The sequence below is a fragment of the Chlorocebus sabaeus genome, chromosome 6, assembly GCF_047675955.1.
Source record: "Chlorocebus sabaeus isolate Y175 chromosome 6, mChlSab1.0.hap1, whole genome shotgun sequence".
NCBI lineage: Eukaryota > Metazoa > Chordata > Mammalia > Primates > Cercopithecidae > Chlorocebus > Chlorocebus sabaeus.
Window position 1 is genome coordinate 6,953,680 of NC_132909.1, and position 20,813 is coordinate 6,974,492.

Consider the following 20,813-nt stretch of genomic DNA (forward strand, 5'->3'; position numbering starts at 1 on the left):
TTTTTTTTGTTTTTTACAAGGTCTCACTCTGTTACCCAGGCTGGAGTGCAGTGGCGTGATCTAGCTCACTATAACCTTGAACCCCTGGGCTCAGGGGATCCTCCCACCTCAGCCTCCCAAGTAGCTGGGACTATAAGCGCATGCCACCACACCTAATTGTTCTTTGCTTTTGTAGAAACAGGGTCTCTCTATGTTGTCCAAGTTGGTGTTAACTCCTGGCCTCAAGCAATCCTCCTGCCTCAGCCTCCCAAAGTGCTGGGATTACAGGCATGAGCCACTGTTCGTGGCCTGAGAAAAGTCTTGAGTAACTCTCACTTAGAGTCAGAACGTCATCTTGAGGCAAAGGGGCAGGCTTGGAAGGATATTTAGAAAGAGAGATACAGGGTTAGAGGTGAGTATCAGAAAGCTGCCATTGCTGATGGTTTTGGTGATGGACTGGGTGGGGTGAGACTGGAGCCCAGAGGCTGGGGAAGAGGCTTTTGTCATGTTCTGGGGAAGAGAGGTCAAGATGGGACCTGGATCTGAGAGTAAGGGGAAGCGTACAGGCCAGGAACTTGGTGACTTACAGGAATGGGTGAAGAGGGAAAGGGAGAAGTGAAACAAAACTCTGGCCATGGAGACTTAAAATAGGCTTTATATGGCTGGGCGAGGTGGCTCACGCCTGTGGTCCTAGCACTTTGAGAGGTCAGGGTGGGCGGATCGTCCAAGGTCAGGAGTTCAAGACCAGCCTGGCCAACATAGTGAAACCCCGTCTCTACTAAAAACACAAAAAATTAGCTGAGTGTGGTGGCAGGCGCCTGTAATCCCAGCTACTTGGGAGGCTGAGGCAGGAGAATTGCTTGAATCCGGGAGGCAGAGGTTGCAGTGAGCTGAGATCACGCCATTGCAGGCCAGCCTGGGCAACTAGAGTGAAAAATTCTATATCAAAAAAAAAAAAAAAAAATAGACTTTATACTTCTCTTTTGCTATCTTGCACATCACTTTTCCCCGAGACCAGAGGGTCACCCGTGTAAGCAGGGCGCAAGTAGGAAGCCTGGTGCCACAAGAATATAGCTGGAAACCTGCAAGTCATTTAGTGAATCAAATCATTACCTCGAAGAATTTGGCCGGGGGCTGAGCTCACTTTGACCAGCCCCCAAGAGCTGGGGACTTGACATGCATCAGCCACTCTGTCAAGCATTGATTCATTGAATTCTCAGGATGAACCAATGAACTAAGTGGTGCTATTATCCCCATTGAACAGATAAGCAAATGGAAGTAGCAGGAGGTTCAGCGGTGAGGCAGGTGTTCAGATCCTGGAGGTCTGCCTTGAAAGCTTAAATTATTATTATTATTTTTTATTGAAGTAAAATTTGTATTACATACAATGAACCATATTAAAGTGAACAACTCAGTGGCATTTAGTACACACACAATGTTGTGTAACCACAACCTCTATTTGGTTCTAGACATTTTCATTGCTCCAAAAGGAAAGCGTGTACTCACTAAGCAGTCACTGCCCTCCTCGAAGCCCCTGGCAACCACCAATCTACTTTCTGCCTCCAGAAATATACTTCCTATTCTAGACATTTCATATCAATGGAATCATATGATACATGATCTTTAATGTCTGACTTCTTTCACTTGGGTGATGTCTTCGAAGTTCATACACGTTGTAGCATGTATCTGTACTTCGGTCCTTTTTTTAATGACTGAATGATATTGCATTGCGGGAATGTACCAGATTTTGTTTATTCCTTCATTAGTTGATGGACATTTGGGTTGCTTCTAATTTCTGGCCACTGTGAAGGAAGTGAAAATTTTAATTGCTGCCTTCGTTAAGACAGTTTTAACAGATTCTAGATCCTGGGATATAACTGTGGTCGAGAGATGGATGGAACCTGTGGGATCCCGGAGGAGGGAGTTTCAGATTTGTCCCAGGGTAGTGCAAAGTTGAAGGATGTTTCATACTGGAGAAGACCTTGTACTTGGGCCTTGAGGTATTTCATACTGTGGCCAATGGAGCTCACAGTCCCCAGAGGAGTAGGAGCCAGGAGAAGGGAGGAGGAGGACAAGGTATAAACTCATCAGATTCAGGAAGTGGTTCAAACAGTGATCTCTTAGTGGAACAGGCAGAGAGGAACCTAAATTGGGATCTGAGAGATTGGAGAAGGGCAGGAGGCCTGTTTCACAAGAAACCATGAGTGTAGGCCAGAAACTGTGTCTTTAGACAGGTTAGAACCAGGCACAGGGGTGTGATGCTCTCCTTGCATAATGAGATAGACTGAATGCTTATGTCCCCCCATATTCATATGTTGAAGCCTAATCGCCAGTGTGATGGTATTTGAAGGTGGAGCCTTTGGTAGGTGATTAGGTCATGAGGGTGGAGCCCCCATGAATGAGATTAGTGCCCTTATAAAAGTGACCTCAGAGAGCTCCCTTCCCTGCCTTTCCGCCATGTGAGAACACAGCAAGAAGGCATTGTCTGTGAATCAGAAAATTAGCCCTCAGCAGACATGGAATCTGCTGGCCCCTTGATCTTGGACTTTCTAGCCTCTAGAACTGTGAGAAATAAATTTCTATTGTTTATAAGCCACCCAGTTTATGGTAGTTGGCTACAGTAACCCAAACAAGCTAAGACACCCAGGCATTGAGTACCAAGTGCCATGACTGTAGATGGGAATCCTCACCCCTCTGGATGGGGAACCTGGAAGACAACCACGCTTAAGGAAAGATGAGTCCAGTTTGGGGTGCATTAAAAGCATGGAGCCTGTAGGTCATTCAGGGAGAGATGTGCAGGAGAACATAGGAGATTAGAGCTTAAGAGAGAGGCCTGGGCTGGAAATGTAACTTCTGAGGCCCCATCAGAGTCCAACCTTGTGGTTCCCACCTGGATGGAGTTCAGGTCATTTCAAAGATTTACTGGAGTACGCTTCATGTGCTGTGTTCCAAGGCTGGGCTCTAAAGATACAGGGCTGGACATAGTACAGTTCCTGACCTGGGGAAGCTGATGGTTTGGAGATCAGAACTAGATACTAATAAGGATAATCTTATAAAAATATTAATGTAAATTTGATTGAAGAGTAACATTCATGTAGAAAAGGGAACACATCACAAGTGTTTTACTAAAAAAATTTTCACGGAGTGATGACATCTGAGCAATTAGTAGCCAGATCAAAAAAAAAAAAAGATCCTGGGCTAGGTGCAGTGGCTCACACCTATAGTTCCAGCACTCTGGGAGGCTGAGGCAGGAGAATTGCTTGAGCACAGGAGTTCAAAACCAGCCTGGCCAACATGGAGAACCATGTCTCTACACAAAATTGAAAAAATTAGTTAGGCGTGATGGTGCACACCTGTAGTCCCAGCTACTCTGGAGGTTGCCATGGAAGGATGGCTTGAACCAGGGAGGTCAAGGCTGCAGTGAGTTATGATGGCACCACTGCACTCCAGGCTGGGTGACAGAGAGATTCTGTCTCAAAAACAAACAAACAAAAACCCCCAAAGAACAGATTCTTACCAGAATCTCCCAGAACTCCCTAATGCCCCTTTCTAGTCGTTACTAACAAGCAGCCCCTGACCGCCGCCCCTCCGGTCACCAGTATCTAGACTTTGAACACCAAAGATTAGTTATGAGTGTTTCTAAACCTTGTATCAAGTACATCACATAGTATGTACTTTTCGTATCTGGGTTCCTTCACTCAACGTTATATTTCTAAGATTCCTACGTGTTGTATGCAGTCATTATTTGCTGCTTCTGTTGCAGAAATAATCCATAATTTATTTATCTGTGTTACTGTTCATTGGTATTGGGTAGGTGTTATTTTCAGCCATTACAATTAGTACTGCTATGAACATTCTTGTATATATTTGAAGAACATTCGTATGTATTTCTGTTGGGTATGCATCTAGGAGTGGTTTGTAACCAGAGGAAACCTGTGCTGCTCCAGCCCCACCTCTGACATCTGCAGGGCTGTCCCTTCCCTGACACACTCACCCTCCCTCCCCAGGATGGGGCAGGTCCCTCGGCCAGCAGTGCCCTCACTGCCCCTACACCCTGGGCAGTTGCCTCCCATCTATGGGGCGGAGCCCTCTGGGGGTCTGGGCTGGGTGAGGTGGACCCTGGAGGGGCACCCGCCACTCCCATGGACAGGGGAGGCAGAGGCGGGCACAGCCTGGCGGGGTCGGGGCTTGGCCTCCCAAAGTGTTGGGATGCAGGCGTTAGCCACCGTGCCTGACCCACGCATTTTTTTTTTTTAAGCAACACCAGGATCTTCCATTTGTTTATCTAAAGGGCATTGTGAGCTTATGGCATAATGCTTTCACCCCTGTCATGGTTTGGGTGCTGCTGATGAATTTGGGGCTGGTTTTCTTAAACTGATTTTTATCATTTTAACTGGGCTTTTTAGGAGGATGATTGTGAGCTTCTTCTTTCTGCCGTCTCAATTTGGACATCTACCTCTGAGGTCATTTGGAAGGATAAAAATATGGTAGCCTGAGGCCAGGCGCGGTGGCTCAAACCTGTAATCCCAGCACTTTGGGAGGCCGAGACGGGCGGATCATGAGGTCAAGAGATCGAGACCATCCTGGTTAACACGGTGAAACCCCGTCTCTACTAAAAAATACAAAAAACTAGCCGGGCGTGGTGGCGGGCGCCTGTAGTCCCAGCTACTCGGGAGGCTGAGGCCGGAGAATGGCGTGAACCCGGGAGGCGGAGCTTGCAGTGAGCTGAGATCCGGCCACTGCACTCCAGCCTGGGCGACAGAGCTACACTCCGCCTCAAAAAAAAAAAAAAAAAAATATGGTAGCCTGATGATGACTGGTGACAGCCCTTCTTGGAGAGGGCATGTGGATTCAAACAGACAGGGAGGAGTGCATTAGAATGGCGTCCATAGAGTGTAGGGTGTGGCAATGGAAGAGTAGACTAAGTAAGACTGAGAACAACATAGAATAGAGGTCAGCACACCACAGCCCGTGGGCTGCCTGTTTTGATAAATAGCATTTTGTTGGAACATGGCCATATAATTCATTTTCAGATTGTCTGTAGCTGCTTTGGTGCTACAATGGCAGAATTAAATAGTTGCAATTGAGACCATATTGCTTGCAAAACTGAACATGTTTACTATCTGGCCCTTTGCTAGTACTGGTTGACCACCTCTGACTTAGAATGTCACATTGAGAAGCTTCAAATTATTCTTGTGGGTTGGGGATCTAGGGAACTATTTTGACTATGGTCAGCGCTGAGTTTTAGAAAATTCCCCAAATGCTAATATGTGATTTTCCCTGTAGCAGGACATAAAGAAAGCAGAAATCTTAGTAGGGGATAGGTGGGATGGAAAGGGAAGATTCAGGAGTAGAGAGAGATGATGTTGGAGGGCAAGTCAGTGAAGAAATAGATGGTGGGGTTTTGAGCAGCAAGTGAGATAGACATGTTGCTGATATAGTTCCAGGGATCAAATATCACTAATGACTTCTGTTCAAGGTGGAAGGAACCAGTATGCATCAAACTTATTGCACAAGGACTGGCGTTTTCCACGTGTACCTTTATTTAATGCTCACAGCATCCCTGTGAGATAGGACTTCTTGTATCTATTTCACAGAGAAGTAAATGGAGACAGGGAAGGTTAAGGAGCTTGTGTGACATCATACACTTAGCAAATGAAAGAGCACAGATTTGATTCCACGACTCTCTGCTTACAAAGTCTAAGATGATGTCAATATAGCAGGAAACTCACATAATGTCTATAAACCCATTGCCTGTGGGGTGTTAAATCTCCAAGAATCCGCCTTTGGTCCCCGACCTGTAGAGGATGTGAATCTTCTAGCTGAGCCCGATGCTCTTGTGGGTTCCTCACTGGGTCCTGACCTCTGAGTATTCGGTGGAGGTGTCCTCGGAAGGATTTATCCCATGAAAGTTGAGGGAAGCATAGTGCAGCTCCTCGTCCATCTCCACAGTAAGGGCGGTACCTGAACAGCCTGAGGTTTCAGTGGGGCCATGTAACTTGGACTTCTTCTGGTGTTTCTTACAGAGAAGAAAGAAGGGGGTTAGAGCAGGGCAGTGAGGAGGGGGACCGGGAGAAGGCAAGGAGGGTCAATGAAGTAAAATGAACCTTTATTCACTCTTTCATTCTTTCATCAAATGTTTATTAATTAAGGCTTTACTTATTCGTTATCTAACACATGTAGCACGTATTGATTGATTCCCAATTCTCTTCAATATTCACAGAGACTAATGTGGAAAAATTATGGCCAGCTACACTGACATCATCTTTGGCATCTATTATTTTGTCCATTTTACAGACCAGGAAACTAGGTCTCAGAGAGGTTAGGTAATTTCCAAAGTCACACATCTGTTGACCCTGAACTCAGTCCCAGGTCTCTGGGACCTCCTCTGTGCTGGGAACTGGATCCTCAGGAGGGAGCAAAGCAGAGCAGGAGCCCTGTGATTTCCAGTACTGCAGGGGATGAAGACAGAAACAGACTGGTAATTGCAAATTGTGACAGTGTGCAGCTGAACAGGAGAGAGTAGAATGATGGAGGTCTGATAAAACCCAGCCTTTTCCTTGTGGAGCTCACGGTGTGGTAGGTGGAGCTATGGGAATGTAGTTAGTTCAAGTGGTGCAAAGCTCTATACAAACAGGGAACATGGTATCCCGAGCGACACAGGAGCAGATGCTGGAGAAATGGCAAGTCTACAGGGTACAACCATTTTCTGGTGCAGGCCCATTGCTTGTTTCTAGATTTGGTGCAGTGTTTCTCAAAAGAGTCCTTCAACTCACAGATTCTGCCTCCTCTCTTCCCATTCTCTCTTGAACTCTCTCTAGTCAAGGGATCTTCCTCCAGTAGAAGATCAGATCTGCTTTGCTGTCATACCGCTTAGCTACATACAAATAGCCATTTCTCAGATTCTATCTTACCAGACTTACCAGCGTTTGAAACAAATGACCAACCTCTCTTCCATGAAGCCCCATCTTCCTTTGGCCACCAACACTAGAGCCTGCAATTTCCTGGTCATTGGTTCCTACTCATTCTCAGCTTTCTCACCATTTACACCTCATCTCCCTAACATTCGATGCTGGAGGGTTCCAGGGCTGTGTCTGTGGACCCCTTCTCTTCTTTGTAGATTCATCCATTATTGGATGTTGATATGGAAGCCCCAGCCTCTGTGTCTCCCACATGGATCCCTCTTCTGAGTTCCAGACACTTGCCTGCTACTTGTCATCTCCACATGGATGTCTCAGAGGCACCTCAAACTTACAGTAACCAAAATAATGTTTGATATACACTTGAAAATATACTTCTCCTTCAAGGTTGGTAATTTTCATCATTGGCAGTTTGATTCTTTAAGTTTGAATTCTGAGTAAGTCACATGAACATCATCATTGGCATCTATAGACATCTATGACATCCATGGGGTCTTCTTGGACATCCATGACATCTATGATATCTGTGGAGCCACCTATGACATCTGAGACACTTATCAAGCAGAGCCCATGAGCTATCTTTGCTCCTGCCTTGCATGCACTCCATCACTGCATTTGCAAATACTGTTGACTCCACCTTCAAGACGTATCTGGAACCCAATTTCTCCACACCAGATTCATCATTCTTACTTGGGACTAAGTCTGAGTCAGTCATCTCTTGGCTTGATTATCCGTGTATCCTCTATTCTGGTATCTTCTCTTCTATGCTATGTACTAGAGTTTCTCACAGAGCAGCCAGAGTCACTCCCACCAAAATGAGTGTCAGTTCATGTCACTCTTCTGCTCTAAATGCATCAATAACTATGATGGACCTGCAATATTTGCAGCTTCTATGTCTCTTCAGCTTCATTTCCTACCTGCCATTGTTCAGTCCACACCCCACCCCTGACACTGCCTTATCCACACTGTCCTACTTTGTTTCTCTAAAACGTCAGATGCGCTCCAGCCTCAGAGCCATGGTACTCGCTGCTTCCTCGATGATTCTCTACTGCTCACACTGTACTCATTTTCTTCCTGCAGCTGTTTGCCCAAAGGCCACTCTTTGGCCCCCAGGACTGTCCAATCCATTCTCCCATTTCATCTTCTGCCATAGCACTTATTTCATGCTTATTTCATGTATATTTGCACTACTTATTTGTTCATTATTTTCATCCCTTTTCCCAATAGATGTTAAGCCCCTGATAGGAGGAATACTTTATATTTGTAAAATACATGTTTATAAAAATACAGAATGGCACAAGGACCTAGAACAACTGGCAAATGGGATTATATAGATATTTGCAGAATGAATGAGTGCTTATTGACCCTGTGTTAAAAAACTTTACTGTGGTGTTCACTTTAGTCAGAGTTAAATAAATTAAAAAAAAAATCAGAGCTTGAAGGATGCACTGGAGTTGGGCAGGTAGCTACTAGGCATATGAGGAGGAAGGAACAGCTCAGCAATGATTCTGAGATGAAAAAGCTTGCTCTGCTTGAGGTGATTGAGTGGCTAATGTTGGGGGAGCGTAGCACTGAAGGGGACTCTGGTTTTCCTGCTCCAAATGCCAGACCAAGTTGTTGGAATGCCAACCTTTCAGGAGTGTGGAGAAGCAGTGCATTTCAAACTTGGGAATGAGGGGACGGTGATCTTTTAGGGAGGTAACGTTCTGGAGAGGAGAAATGGGAGGTGAGGCTGCAGCAGAATAAGGAGTAACAGGGGATCTCAGCTCAGAAGGAGTGATTGTGTTAAGCTGTGTTCAGAGGAAGCTCAGACATGCATCATAGCATACTGGCACAGGAAGAAGAGATGGAGGACTGGGGCAGGAGGGGGCCATGTCTCTGGTTGGGCAATGGGGACAAGAGTGCCATTAGTGAGACGGAGAACCAACCAGGAGAAGTATATTTAGGGGTGTGTCAACCAAGTGTTCCTGATGTTCCGACATCTGGGGCATTGCTGAGCCTTGAGAGACTACCTCTCCCAGGGATAGTAGATTTCTAGAGCTAATAAAGGGCTTGCATACAAGTGCACCTTTCGTGTGCAAACCAGTCAATCTAAAGCCCACACTACCAGCTGGATCCTTTATTGAGCTCTTACACTCCAGGCCACAATCCCCCTTAATAAACCCAGGACCACATACCAGACAACTAGAGACAACTCCTATACCCGAGTCTGCTGAAATTGTTCAAAGTAGCCAATCCTAAACCTGCCTAACTTGCTTACCCTGTCTTGCCCATTATTTTCAATGAAAGCCACAGTAAAGGCTCTTGTCCCATTTTCCCCTTGCTCCCTCTGCTTCCTGACTGACCCTGGTGCTTTTCTATATGGCCTTGCATGGTGTGGTGCACCCTTTCCTCTTGGAAACAGTGAATAAGAAACTATCTTTTTTTTTTTTTTTTCTCTGAGAGAGTCTTGCTCTGTTGCCCACGCTGGAGTGCAGTGGCGCAATCTCGGCTCACTGCAAGCTCTACCTCCCGGGTTCACACCATTCTCCTGCCTCAGCCTCCCAAGTAGCTGGGACTACAGGTGCCCACCACCATGCCTGGCTAATTATTTTGTATTTTTAGTAGAGATGGGATTTCACCGTGTTAGCCAGGATGGCCTCAATCTCCTGACCTCATGATCCATCCAACTCAACCTCTCAAAGTGCTGGGATTACAGGCATGAGCCACTGCGCCCAGCCAAGAAACTGTCTTTTCAATGGCCATAATCTCCTGATCTGTTGGCCTCAACATACCTGAATAACATTAAAACCTACACTGTTGGGGCCAGGCATGGTGGCTCATGCCTTTAATCCCAGCACTTTGGGAGGCCGAGGTGGGTGGATCACGAGGTCAGGAGATCGAGACCATCCTGGCTAACATGATGAAACCCTACCTCTACTAAAAATACAAAAAATTAGCTGGGCATGGTGGTGGGTGCCTGTAGTCCCAGCTACTTGGGAGGCTGAGGCAGGATAGTGGCTTGAACCTGGTAGGCGGAGCTTGCAGTGAGCCGAGGTTGTGCTACTGCACTTCAGCCTGGGTGACAGAGCGGGACTCTGTCTCAAAAGAACAAAAACAAAACAAAACAAAAAAACCTACACTGTTAAACAGGAGGAAAGACAATAAGCTCAGTTCTGGAAATGCTGAATGGGGCATGACTGTGGGCCATGTTGGGAGGAGGTGTCTGCAGGGCATCCTGGATGCCAGCATGCCCCATCACTCACCGAGGATGCTGGCTCTGTGGCAGGGTGGGTGTCAATCCTGCCCACTGCTGTCCTGGCTGCTTTCCTCCTGTGAGTCTTCACTCTGAGGGGAGACACCAGGGTCTTTGAGCCTGGTTTTCTCAGGCTGTGGGGCCATTGTTAGGAGCCCGGAATGAGGGACCTTGGCAGGTAAGGGGTGGAATTAATCCAGGAGCCTTCAAACAAAACTTAGAAACAAGGTCTTCCTCTACCTCCCACTCCTTGGACATCTGAGACCAGGGCCCTCGCATAGACCCATGCCTAGCCCAGTGGCTACAGGCTAGATTCTGTAGATCACCACACCCCCTGCCCTTTCTCCAGCCCTCACAGCCCCTCCAGGACCCTTCTACACGAGGTCCATCCTCTTCACCTCTGGTCCACGCCTGACCCAGAGAAAATGCTCACGTGAAGAAGATGAGGCAGAGACAAAGAGCGAGCAGGACTGTGACACCAGCTCCCCCGATGGCCCCCTGAACCACTCCTTGTTTCCCTGCAGACAAAAAAGACATGGGGTGAACTCTAATCTGGATAAACAGGTATGTGTATCCTCCTCTCCAGCATGTAGAGAGGGGTGACTTCACCTCCAAAATGGGGTTTAGCTCCTAGATCTTCCCATCCATCATAGACATGAATATTGACCATGACCGTGAGACGAAGTACACGGTACACCTGACACCTCTCGTCCCACCCTCTCTCCCCGGTGCACAAAACACCATCTCTCCTAGGACCCAGATTCCTCTCCACCCTTGGTCTCTCTGAAATGAACCTCAGAAATAGCCACTGAAGGACTGTGAAGCTCTGAGCCTCTTGGATGACAGAGAGAGAGACAGAGAGAGAGAGAGAGAGAGAGAGAGAGAGAGAGAGAGAGAGCACTGGAATGCTGATAGGTCTTGTCTCTTCTTTCTTCCCACTGGGTCAAAGGTGGTCCTTTTGGCCTTAAAAAGCGCCTGGAATCAGGGTAGGGCAGGGAGGTAGTTCTCAGACCTTCTTAGACCCAGACAGTTCTCCTGGACATGCCTGACTGTACCTTCTCGATCCCAACACTCAGAGTCAGGGGCGTTTCTCTGAGCATCATCTGTCAACAGTTTGATGACAACTACTGAGGGAACTATTCCTGCCCTCACTGGGCTCACTGTCCACCGAGGGACCAGATGCCATTATTAATTGGAATAAGGCAGTGGAGAGAGCACTGGTCTTCGGACAGAGGTCAGGGGTAAGGGTTGAGGTATGGACAATAGAAAAAAAAAAATCCCCTAAAGAGATTTTTGGGGAAGTGTGACTATTCTATATGATACTCTCATGGTGGATTCATGTCATTATACATTTTTTAGAAACCTGTAAAATGTACAACACCAACAGTGAACTTTAATGTAAACTATGGGCTTCAGGTGACAATGATATGTCAATGTAGGTTTATTGATTGTAACAAATGTACCATTTTGATGGGGGATGCTGATGGCCAGGGAAACTATGTGTAAGGGTAGAGGGCATATGGGAAGTCTTTGTACCTTCTGCTCAATTTTTTCATGAAAAATAAAGTTCATTTATAAATGCTCCCAAGATGTTCAGCGACTAGAAGATTCCACTCAATTTTGCTGTGAAAGGAACACTACTCTGAAAAATAAAACCTATTTTAAAATGCCCCCATTGGAGCAAAATGGCTGACCAGAGGTACCTGGAGCTCATCCTCCCCCATCCGCCCAGGCAGGAAAGGACCAAGGCAATGAATAAACAGCAAAGATTTGAGTGGAGTGTCGAAGGCAGAGTACTGTAGTGCAGCAGGGGAGTGGAGAGTTACCTGTGGTCATTGAAAGCCCAGGAGGGCAGCATGGAGGCACCCAGACTTTGCAGCTTCCTCTCCCCAGCCCAGATTGGTTTGTCCCAGAGACAGGAAGGATTTCCCCTTGTAGGGAAATGATAAGCAGAAGAATACAACCAACCCCCAGTGCCCACTGCAGATACCTACATTCCTTACTACAGGTTAATCCTACAGTCCTCACAAGCTCTGAGCACAGTTGGAAGAGCTGCCAGGAATTCATGCAGCTGCATGGTTCTGGATTAGGAGCACACGGTGTGCACTCCCAACTCCCTAACCAGCCCCTGTGGGCAAGCTGCTGCAACACAGCACCATCTCGAGACCACAGCCGTCTCTGGAGTGCACCCTCCTCTGGGGGCCAGTGGCCACGCACCTCTTCATCACTGTAACTCCATCTTCGTTCCCCTAAGCCTGCAGTAATGGCTGAATACCACAATTAGAGCTGCATGGATCCTGGGCCCAGGATTGGCTGGAACTCTGGTCCTGAACAGCAGAGAAACCAACCCTTGCTGCCTGTACTTCCAGTTGGAGGAACAGTCTTATAGTCCCACTCAGTCTCTTCAATAAATGATGCTGGAAAAACTGATGCCATATGCAGAAGAATGAAACTAGACTCACACCTCTCATCCTATGCAAAAATCAATTCCAAATGGATCAAAGACCTTAATGTAAGACACAAAAATATAAAAATACTAGAAGAAAACATAGGGGAAATGCTGTAGGACGTTGGTCTGGAAAAATATTCTATGAGTAAGACCTCACTAGCACAAGCAACAAAAGCAAAAGCAAAAAAACAAGATAATGTCAAGTTAAAAGGCTTCTATGCAACAAAGGAAACAATCAACAGAGTGAAAAGACAACCTACAGAATAGGAGAAAATATTTGTCAACTATTCATCTGACAAGTGATTCATATACAGAATATACAAGGAACTCATGCATCTCAATGGCAAAGAAACCCAATCTGATTTAAAAATGGGCAAATTATCTGAGTAGACATTTCTGTAGAGAAGATATACAGATGGCCAACAAATATATGAAAAATGCTCAGCCTCACCAATCACCAGGGAAATGCAAATCAAAACCACAATGAGGTAACGTCACCCCAGTTGGGAGGACTATGATAAAAAAAAAAAAGACGAAAATTAACAAATGATGGTGAGGATGTAGAGAAGAGGGAATTCTTAAATGCTTTTGACCAGAATGTAAACTAGTATAACCACTACTAGTATATGTAGTTTTTTTTTTCCTCAAAAAAATACAAATAGAACTACCATACGATCCAGCAATCCCACTACTGGGCATTTATATAATGGAAAGGAAATCAGCATATTGAAGAAACGTCTACACCTCTGTGTTTATTGCAGCACTATCCACAATAGGAAGATATGAAATAAACCTAAGTGTCCAACAACAGATGAATAAATAAAGGAAATGTGGCATATATACACAATGGATTATCATTCAGCCATAAAAAAATAATGAAATCTTGTTATTCACTATAACATAGATTGAACTAGAAGACATTATGTTAAATGAAATAAGCCAGGAACAGAAAGTTAAATACCACATGTTCTCACTCATAAGTGGAAGCTAAAAAAAGTTGATTTCATGGAAGTAAAAAGTAGAACAGAGAATAATAAGGGCTGGGAAGGTTAGGGGAACAATGATAAGGAGAGAGATTTGTTAAAAGATACAAGATCACACCTGGAAAGGAAGAGTAAGTTCTGGTATTCTATACCACTGTAGGATGACTGTGGTTAAAAATAATAGATAGTTTCAAATACCTAGAGAGGGGATATTGAATGTTTCCAACACAGTGAAATGATAAATGTTCAAAATGACGGATATGCTATTACCCTGATCTGATTACTATACGTTATTAGTATTGAAACATCACTATGTCATCCATAAATATGTACTATTATTATATATCAATTAAAAATAAAATACCCCAAGACATTCAGTGACAGGAGGGAGACAAAGAGCATTATTTGGATGGGCAAGGAGGAAGTTGTTAGTCATCCCCAAATATCCTTATCCAAGGTGCCCGATGTCTACCTGTGTCTAACTGCAGGCCTTGCCTCCAAACACTTGACTCTGAAAGTCCAGATCTGACCAAACGTGACACAGACTCAACCCAGTAACAGCCTCAGGCAGGGAGGCGCCTTCCTACCTGAGCCATCTCCTAGAAAGGTATCAGTTCTTGGGTTCTGTGAAGCATCTAAGAGAGGAAGAGAGGATTTCCTTCAGTTGGGAGTAGAGATACGATAAGGGTAGGCATTTTCCCTTACTCCTGCCAAAGCCACAGAAATGCAGAAGGGACAGGGTTCATGTCCTTCTAACTGCTGAACTCAGCCAGGTCCCCAGGACACAAAATGTCCCCAGCACCAGCCCATCCTGTCTCCCCTACACACTCAGGGACCCGAGCATCCTGGCCCAGCACTTACAGGTGACATTGAGCTGGATGGTTCTCTCCGTGGTCACACCAGCTCCAGGGAACTTCACCTGACAGGTGAGGTTGGTGCCATGGTCCTGGGGCCGTGGGGTGATCGTGAGCACCGAGGAGTGGGTGGTCCTGAGGCCCAGGGAGGTGGGGGCAGCTGACATCCAGGAGAAGATGGGGGGCGTCCCCTGCTCACAGGCCCAGGGCACAGAGCAGGTCAGGTTTTGGGAGTGGTCAGGGTCTAGGGCTCCAGGGATGAGGATTTGCGGCCTGTGGGTCAAGTCTAGTGAGAAGAAGCGGGAGATGCAGAATCAAGAGGGAGGGTCCAGGTGAGGGCCTGAGAGATCAACCTCTGGTCAAGCTCCCCCACTAAGCATGACAGGTTTTACCCCTAAACCCCTCCCAGTACCAGGGTCCCATCCCAGCCCTGCCCTATAGTACCCATGACCTTCCCTTGTGACCACTTCTGGAGCCTGTGCCTCACCTGTCACATGCACAGAGAGCTGGGTAGATTTGTAACTGTATTTGGTACTTCCTTTCTCCATCCGAAAGAAGTATGAACCATTATCCCTCCTCCTGGCATCTACGATGCTCAGGGAGCAGTTGTTCCTACTGGGATCCCCAAGGAGGCGGAATCGGCCCTGGGTCTCCTCCTGTACTTCTTGATCTAGCTTGTTTGTGGCCACTGGAGAGTCCAAGGATACAATGGCTCCTTCCCGGAACCAGTAACCATGAACTGGGGAATTCCTGGTGTGGTAGGGTACGGGATGGAAGAAAGCGCAGGGCACAAGGACGCACAAACCCTCCTGTACTGTCACTGACTCCTGCACTTCCAGCCTGACTCTTGGATCCATAGCCAGGGCCCCTGTGGGGAAATGAGGGTCAGCTTGGCCCAGCCTGACAACCCCCCTCCCCGCAGTCACTCACCTGTCCACAGCAGCGGCAGCGTCAGCAGCAGCAGTGGCATGTCTGAGGCTGAGGCTTCCTGGGCTCCCTGTGTGAGCAGAGAACAGGAAAGGAGTGGAGGAGAAGGGCTAGGGGGCCGGACAGGAAGCTGGGGAGGAGCAGGAGACCTCAGCCCTGCATGGAAGAGGAACCTCAGACCGACACGTGCTCAGAGCTTGTCCCTTCCACACAGATTGACCCTCATGGGCCAGAGATGCCAGAGACCCGCCCAGAGAAGGGAGGAGATGGAGCAGAATCTGAGTCTTGCCTCCCAGGAGCACCGGAGCCTGGACCAGTACCTCCGGGGCCATCTGAGACATGCGAACCCCATGTCTAAAATCCTTCCACTCTGAGGTACTTTTCTGTGCACAACTGTTTACATGGAGGCTGGTCACTGCTGGCCTGGCCCGAGTCACAGCCTCCCCTAGATCCATGGGGTGATTTGTCCAGCAGGATATAGGATTCTATAGGGTCTATGTGAGTGTCTGGGGCAGAGAAACAAAGAAGAGTCCTAGGTAAAGTGAAGGTGGCAGCCATTCATTTCTTCATTCATTCACTAAAGACATAGTGAGTGACAGAGCAGGACCACTGTCATCTCGGACAAATACCGCCACTTTAAGTTCCAACTCCCTTTCTAGCCTCATGCATTTCAAGGAAATCACTTCTCTGCTAACTACAAGCAGCCAGAAAGAGCAGACGGTGAAACACAGATAAGACAGCTCAGGCACAGAGGGAGGTGGGGGGAAAGTCTCTTGAGTTATTGCCAAACTTCACCCTCATCCAATGGGCCCTAGTAAAACAGTGGGCCTTAATAAGCACATTCCTTTGCCTTCAGGTGCACTAAGTTGGAAAGCTAAATGCAGACTCGGTGGGTATGCCTGCAGCTGCAAAAAGATGTATGGGAACAGATACACAACTCTCCCTCCCAGATAAGCACAACAAAGAGACACAGAAGCAGTCCAAGCCTCTGATAAACCCTCCCACCCTAAATCCTTAAAAACTCTTAGTCTGTAAGAGAGTGTGCCTCTACCTAACTCAGCCAGAAACTCCTCTCAGGTTTGTTTTCTCTAAAACCTGTCTTGACTGGCGAGCCACCATACATGTTTCTTTCTTCTTTCTTTAATTCTTACAGTGAGCCTTTGTGTCTAGGTGGGGCTTGAGAAGAGATGCCACTGACCTGATTCCTGCCCTTGAGATGTTCCCCATCCATAGCCTCATGTCCTCACCACACACACACATATACTGTCTGGCTTTAGAGCTGTGAAAAATTGGGAATTTGCCATGTGTCATGGGAGCATATTGGAAAATTTGAAAGAAATATGACTATAGAATTTTCCCCTGGCAGCTAGTACACTGCTTTGCACAGTGTCGATGACATCTCCAAAATAAGAACTATGCAGCATCTTCCTGTAAAACAAAAGGGAGAACACATGTTCGTTCTATGAACCAGTGCAGAAAAAAACTTTTTTCTGTTCATGCTGCTATTTGGTTTAGTATGGGCAGAAGCAAATTTTTTTAGAGGCTCATGATATGGATCAACATTTTCATGTAAAAATCTGCTTCTCACAGTTAAGTATGGCCCAAAGACATAATATTTCCAGACAACATGAGTGGAATGTACAGAGAAAATTAAACTTTAGGTCCAGCTACGTGGTTGTCCATATCACTCTGTATAGTATGCATCCAGCAACTCTTGATCCCTGGGACATATTAGTACTTGCCACCTTACCTTTGTCAACTCTCTACATACAATAGTATCTAGATAACTCCTAATTCGTCCTTACTAATAGATAGGTAGCATCCTCGTTTGATATACAACAAATTAAGTCTCCAGTAAATAATATCTGTTGTAAGTTATTTAGCATGTGGCACATAATAGAAAATTCAGTACATTTAGTGCTTTTAGTGCTTTTTTTTTTTTTTTTTTTTTGTTTGAGATGGAGTCTCGCTCTGTCGCCCAGGCTGGAGTGCAGTGGCCGGATCTCAGCTCACTGCAAGCTCCGCCTCCCGGGTTCACGCCATTCTCCTGCCTCAGCCTCCCGAGTAGCTGGGACTACAGGCGCCCGCCAACTCACCCGGCTAGTTTTTTGTATTTTTAGTAGAGACGGGGTTTCGCCGTATTAGCCAGGATGGTCTCGATCTCCTGACCTCGTGATCCACCCGTCTCAGCCTCCCAAAGTGCTGGGATTACAGGCTTGAGCCACCGCGCCCGGTAAACAGGGTCTTGCTCTGTTGCCCAGGTTGGAGTGCACTGGTGTGATCACAGCTCACTGCAGCCTTGACCTCCCAGGCTCAAGTGACTCTCCCAGCTCATCCTCCCTAGTAGCTGGGACCACAGGCTCATACTACCAGGCTGGAGTAATTTTTTGTTTTTATTTTTAGGAGAGATGGGGTCTTGCTATGTTCCCCAGGCTGGTCTTGAACTCCTGGGTTCAAAAAATCCTCCCACCTTGGCCTCCAAAGTGCTTTGACTATGGGCGTGAGGCACTGTGCCCAGTCACATTTAGTTTTAACAATAAAGTCATACTATGTTCATGGACCAGAACATCAAATATGAATATGTGAGTCTTACTGTGTTTCTTTAATGAATTTAATGAAGGTCCGAGAACCAAGAGCAGATGGATTTCCCAGGTCCAGAAAAAGGAGCAAGCTCATGCTTCCCTCTAGCTCTTTCCTTCTACGATTCTGTCACCTGATCCTTGGCCCCAGCAGAGTCCCCCCTCCATGGCTGGAGCCTGAAAGAGAGAGAGAGAGAGAGAGAGAGAGAGAGAGAGAGAGAGGATGGGGAGGAGGGACCTCTCCTGGGCCCTGTCTCCAACATCCTCCATCCCCACATAACAGCGCATCTAAGAATAAAGCGCATGCTCAGGGCAGGTCTACACGAATGAATGCTTTAATAAATGGTGGGGGCTGTTTCCCTACCTTCTTCCTAATTCACACTGCAAAGCTGCTCCTGATGAGGCGTCCCTCGTCCGTCTTTTTCTTACGGATGCGTCTGCTTCCTGCAGCAACCCCTGCCAAGGCTCCCACGTATGTCTGTTTCTCTCACTTTTCAGGAGCTCTGAGCGGCCTGTACGTGTGCATCCGTGCTGCCTCATACCAGGCAGAGCCGCAGTCTATTCTCTTCTGCAGATGGAAGAGCAACGTGTGTTTGATTTGAATGCAGGAAGTACGTTTGCTCCCATGTGCTGAAAGATTTTGTTGTAAAACTTCCCTGTAGTGTGGCGCCAAGGGAAGCCCTCTTCTCTCTCTGCAGCAGTTCGTGGGATGACTTTTTTTTTTTTTTTTTTACCAACCTCCCATCCAATACGGAGCAAGCCACGGGAGAACCTCCTGTGATCCTCAACACACGAGAAGTGAATATGCGAGTATGTCCTCCACCGTCGGGACCAACTTTTACGGGGATTTGCAGAGGCTGTAATTCACAGTATGGCCACCAGAGAGCAGTCATAACCCTTCACGTTCCAGTCCTTTCACACCAAAGACAAATCAGGTCAAACGTCATGTGAGACCTGTGCAAACAGCTGGAAATAGTTTTTTTTTAATTGGAGAACGCTGTTAGTGAGCCTTTAGTATTAATTAATTAATTAATTAATAATTTATTATTAAATGTTCTAAATCCTTTACCTACATTAGGTCTTTTGAACCTTATGAGAATATGAGAGACAAAAAACACATCACCCCAAAATACGGCTGTAGGAGACCAAAATACGCCACCCCAAGATGTGCCTTTTTGGCATAAAGATTATTTCAAGAGCCTGCAGACACAGGAGACGCTCTGAGAACCAGGGAAGAAGTTCCCTTTTTTAAAGGGAAAACCACATCTACAAAGGAATCTCCAACAGCGAAGGGGTCTCCCTCTGTACCAGGAAGAGAAGACGACTCACTCATGAAACTCTTATCAAGGGAAGATCTGCAAAACAAGCCTCGCTGTTGTTTCCTGGTGTGTTTCCCTGTTGCCTTCCGATAACTGGTCTGCCCACACCCTTCTTTCTTTGTTTCCGTGGAAGATGCTGTTTAAGCCTGAAGTCAAAGCCGCCTCTTTGAAATTTACTTTTTTTCCCTGGGTGTCTCCCATGTGCACATGAGGTATACAGGTTGCTAACCTCTGTTTTTCTTTTAATAAACTTTTGTTACTTGGGTTCTTCCCAATGGAGGACTTTGAAGTCCTGTCATTCATAGTTTCAAAAGATTTTCTTCTTATTTCCAAGGAAAACTTAAACTCCTCACTATCCTAAAAAGAAGTGCATGATCTTTTTCTTCCCCCCGCAAATGTCCTGGTTAGCAGGGGAACATATCCAAGTCCTGTGGCAGATTGTATTGGGAAGCTGCTGATCGCCGGTTTCAGGTGTTTTCTATCTACTGGGAGATGGCCGTTCTCTGGCACCAGCTGCGGTCAATGATTATTTTAGAGCAATAGTGTAGCAACCACCTGACTGTCAGCAGATGGCCACCTGACATCGCGGGTAGTGGAGGAGGCAGCCCCCTCCTGCCCTGCTTGTGCTGACTAGCTACCTCCTGTAAGAGCCTTAGTAAATGTAATCCACATAACATACAACCGACCCATGTAAAGTGTACAATTCACGGGTTTTTTAGTATCATCACAGGATGGTGCCTCATACCAGGCAGAGTCGCAGTCCATTCTCTTCTGCAGAAGGAAGAACGACGTGCGTTTGTTTTGAATGCAGGAAGTACGTTTGCCCGACATCACTACAAACATTTAAAAAACTTTTTCATGACCTCAAAAAGAAACCCAGTGCTGATTAGTAGTCACACCCCAATCACCTGTTCCCTCCCAGCCCTGGGCCACTGGACTTTCTGTCTCTATAGATTTGCCTATTCAGGACACTCCGTATAAGAGGAATCGTGCAATTTGTGGTCTTTCGTGTCTGTGTGTCTAGCTTCTTTCACGTAGATGATGCATCCAAGCCTCATCCATGTTGTAGCGTGTGATGGTGCTTCACTCCTTCCTATGGCTGGATACCTATGTAACAAACCTGCACGTTTAGCACATGTATCCCAGAATTTAAAGTAAAACAAAATAAAATAGTATGTGTTATTATAAAAGTGAAAGAAAAATACATTTCCAAGTACTGCTTGTGATACCCTGTGAATTGAACATTTCTGAGTGGCTCTTTCTGCCTTTCTCCTTCTCTATCTCTCTTTCTCTCTCTGTTATTTCTCAGTCTGCAACACATCATCACATCCCTGCACACCTCGACTCCCCCTCCACGAGCTCCTGTCTGCACAAGTCTGCGCCTGTGCTTCTAACCTGCAGCGTTATTCCTCTAAACAAATGTGAACCTGAATGAGCCTCTCCTTCAAGACGGATCCTGAGTGGCTGACTGGGCCTAAGTTTAAAATAGAGGCAAGCGGCCGATTACTGACTACAAGTCACCCATGTACTCTGACTTCCCTAAAAACTCACACCTTTTTCATCTCCGG

General features: G+C 46.5%; 1 protein-coding gene across 3 annotated transcripts; it reads right to left on the reverse strand.

Moving 5' to 3' along the window:
* Positions 1-5,507: 5,507 nt before the first annotated feature.
* Positions 5,508-18,905, reverse strand: CD33 (CD33 molecule). 3 transcript variants are annotated; one of them, XM_073016128.1, is made up of 10 exons: positions 18,665-18,905; positions 18,291-18,494; positions 17,941-18,103; positions 15,351-16,775; positions 14,908-15,288; positions 14,428-14,706; positions 14,154-14,201; positions 10,568-10,652; positions 10,145-10,226; positions 5,508-5,998 (listed from the first exon to the last, which is right to left on the reverse strand). In XM_073016128.1, the coding sequence occupies exons 4-10, from the start codon at positions 15,388-15,390 to the stop codon at positions 5,828-5,830; spliced, it is 1,086 nt and encodes a 361-aa protein (XP_072872229.1). In that variant the 5' UTR covers positions 15,391-16,775; positions 17,941-18,103; positions 18,291-18,494; positions 18,665-18,905; the 3' UTR covers positions 5,508-5,827. The 3 variants fall into 3 exon arrangements, with proteins under 3 accessions (XP_072872229.1, XP_072872230.1, XP_072872231.1); XM_073016129.1 differs by lacking the exon at positions 14,154-14,201 and having other exon boundaries at positions 18,291-18,905; XM_073016130.1 differs by lacking the exon at positions 14,908-15,288 and having other exon boundaries at positions 18,291-18,897.
* Positions 18,906-20,813: the final 1,908 nt, after the last annotated feature.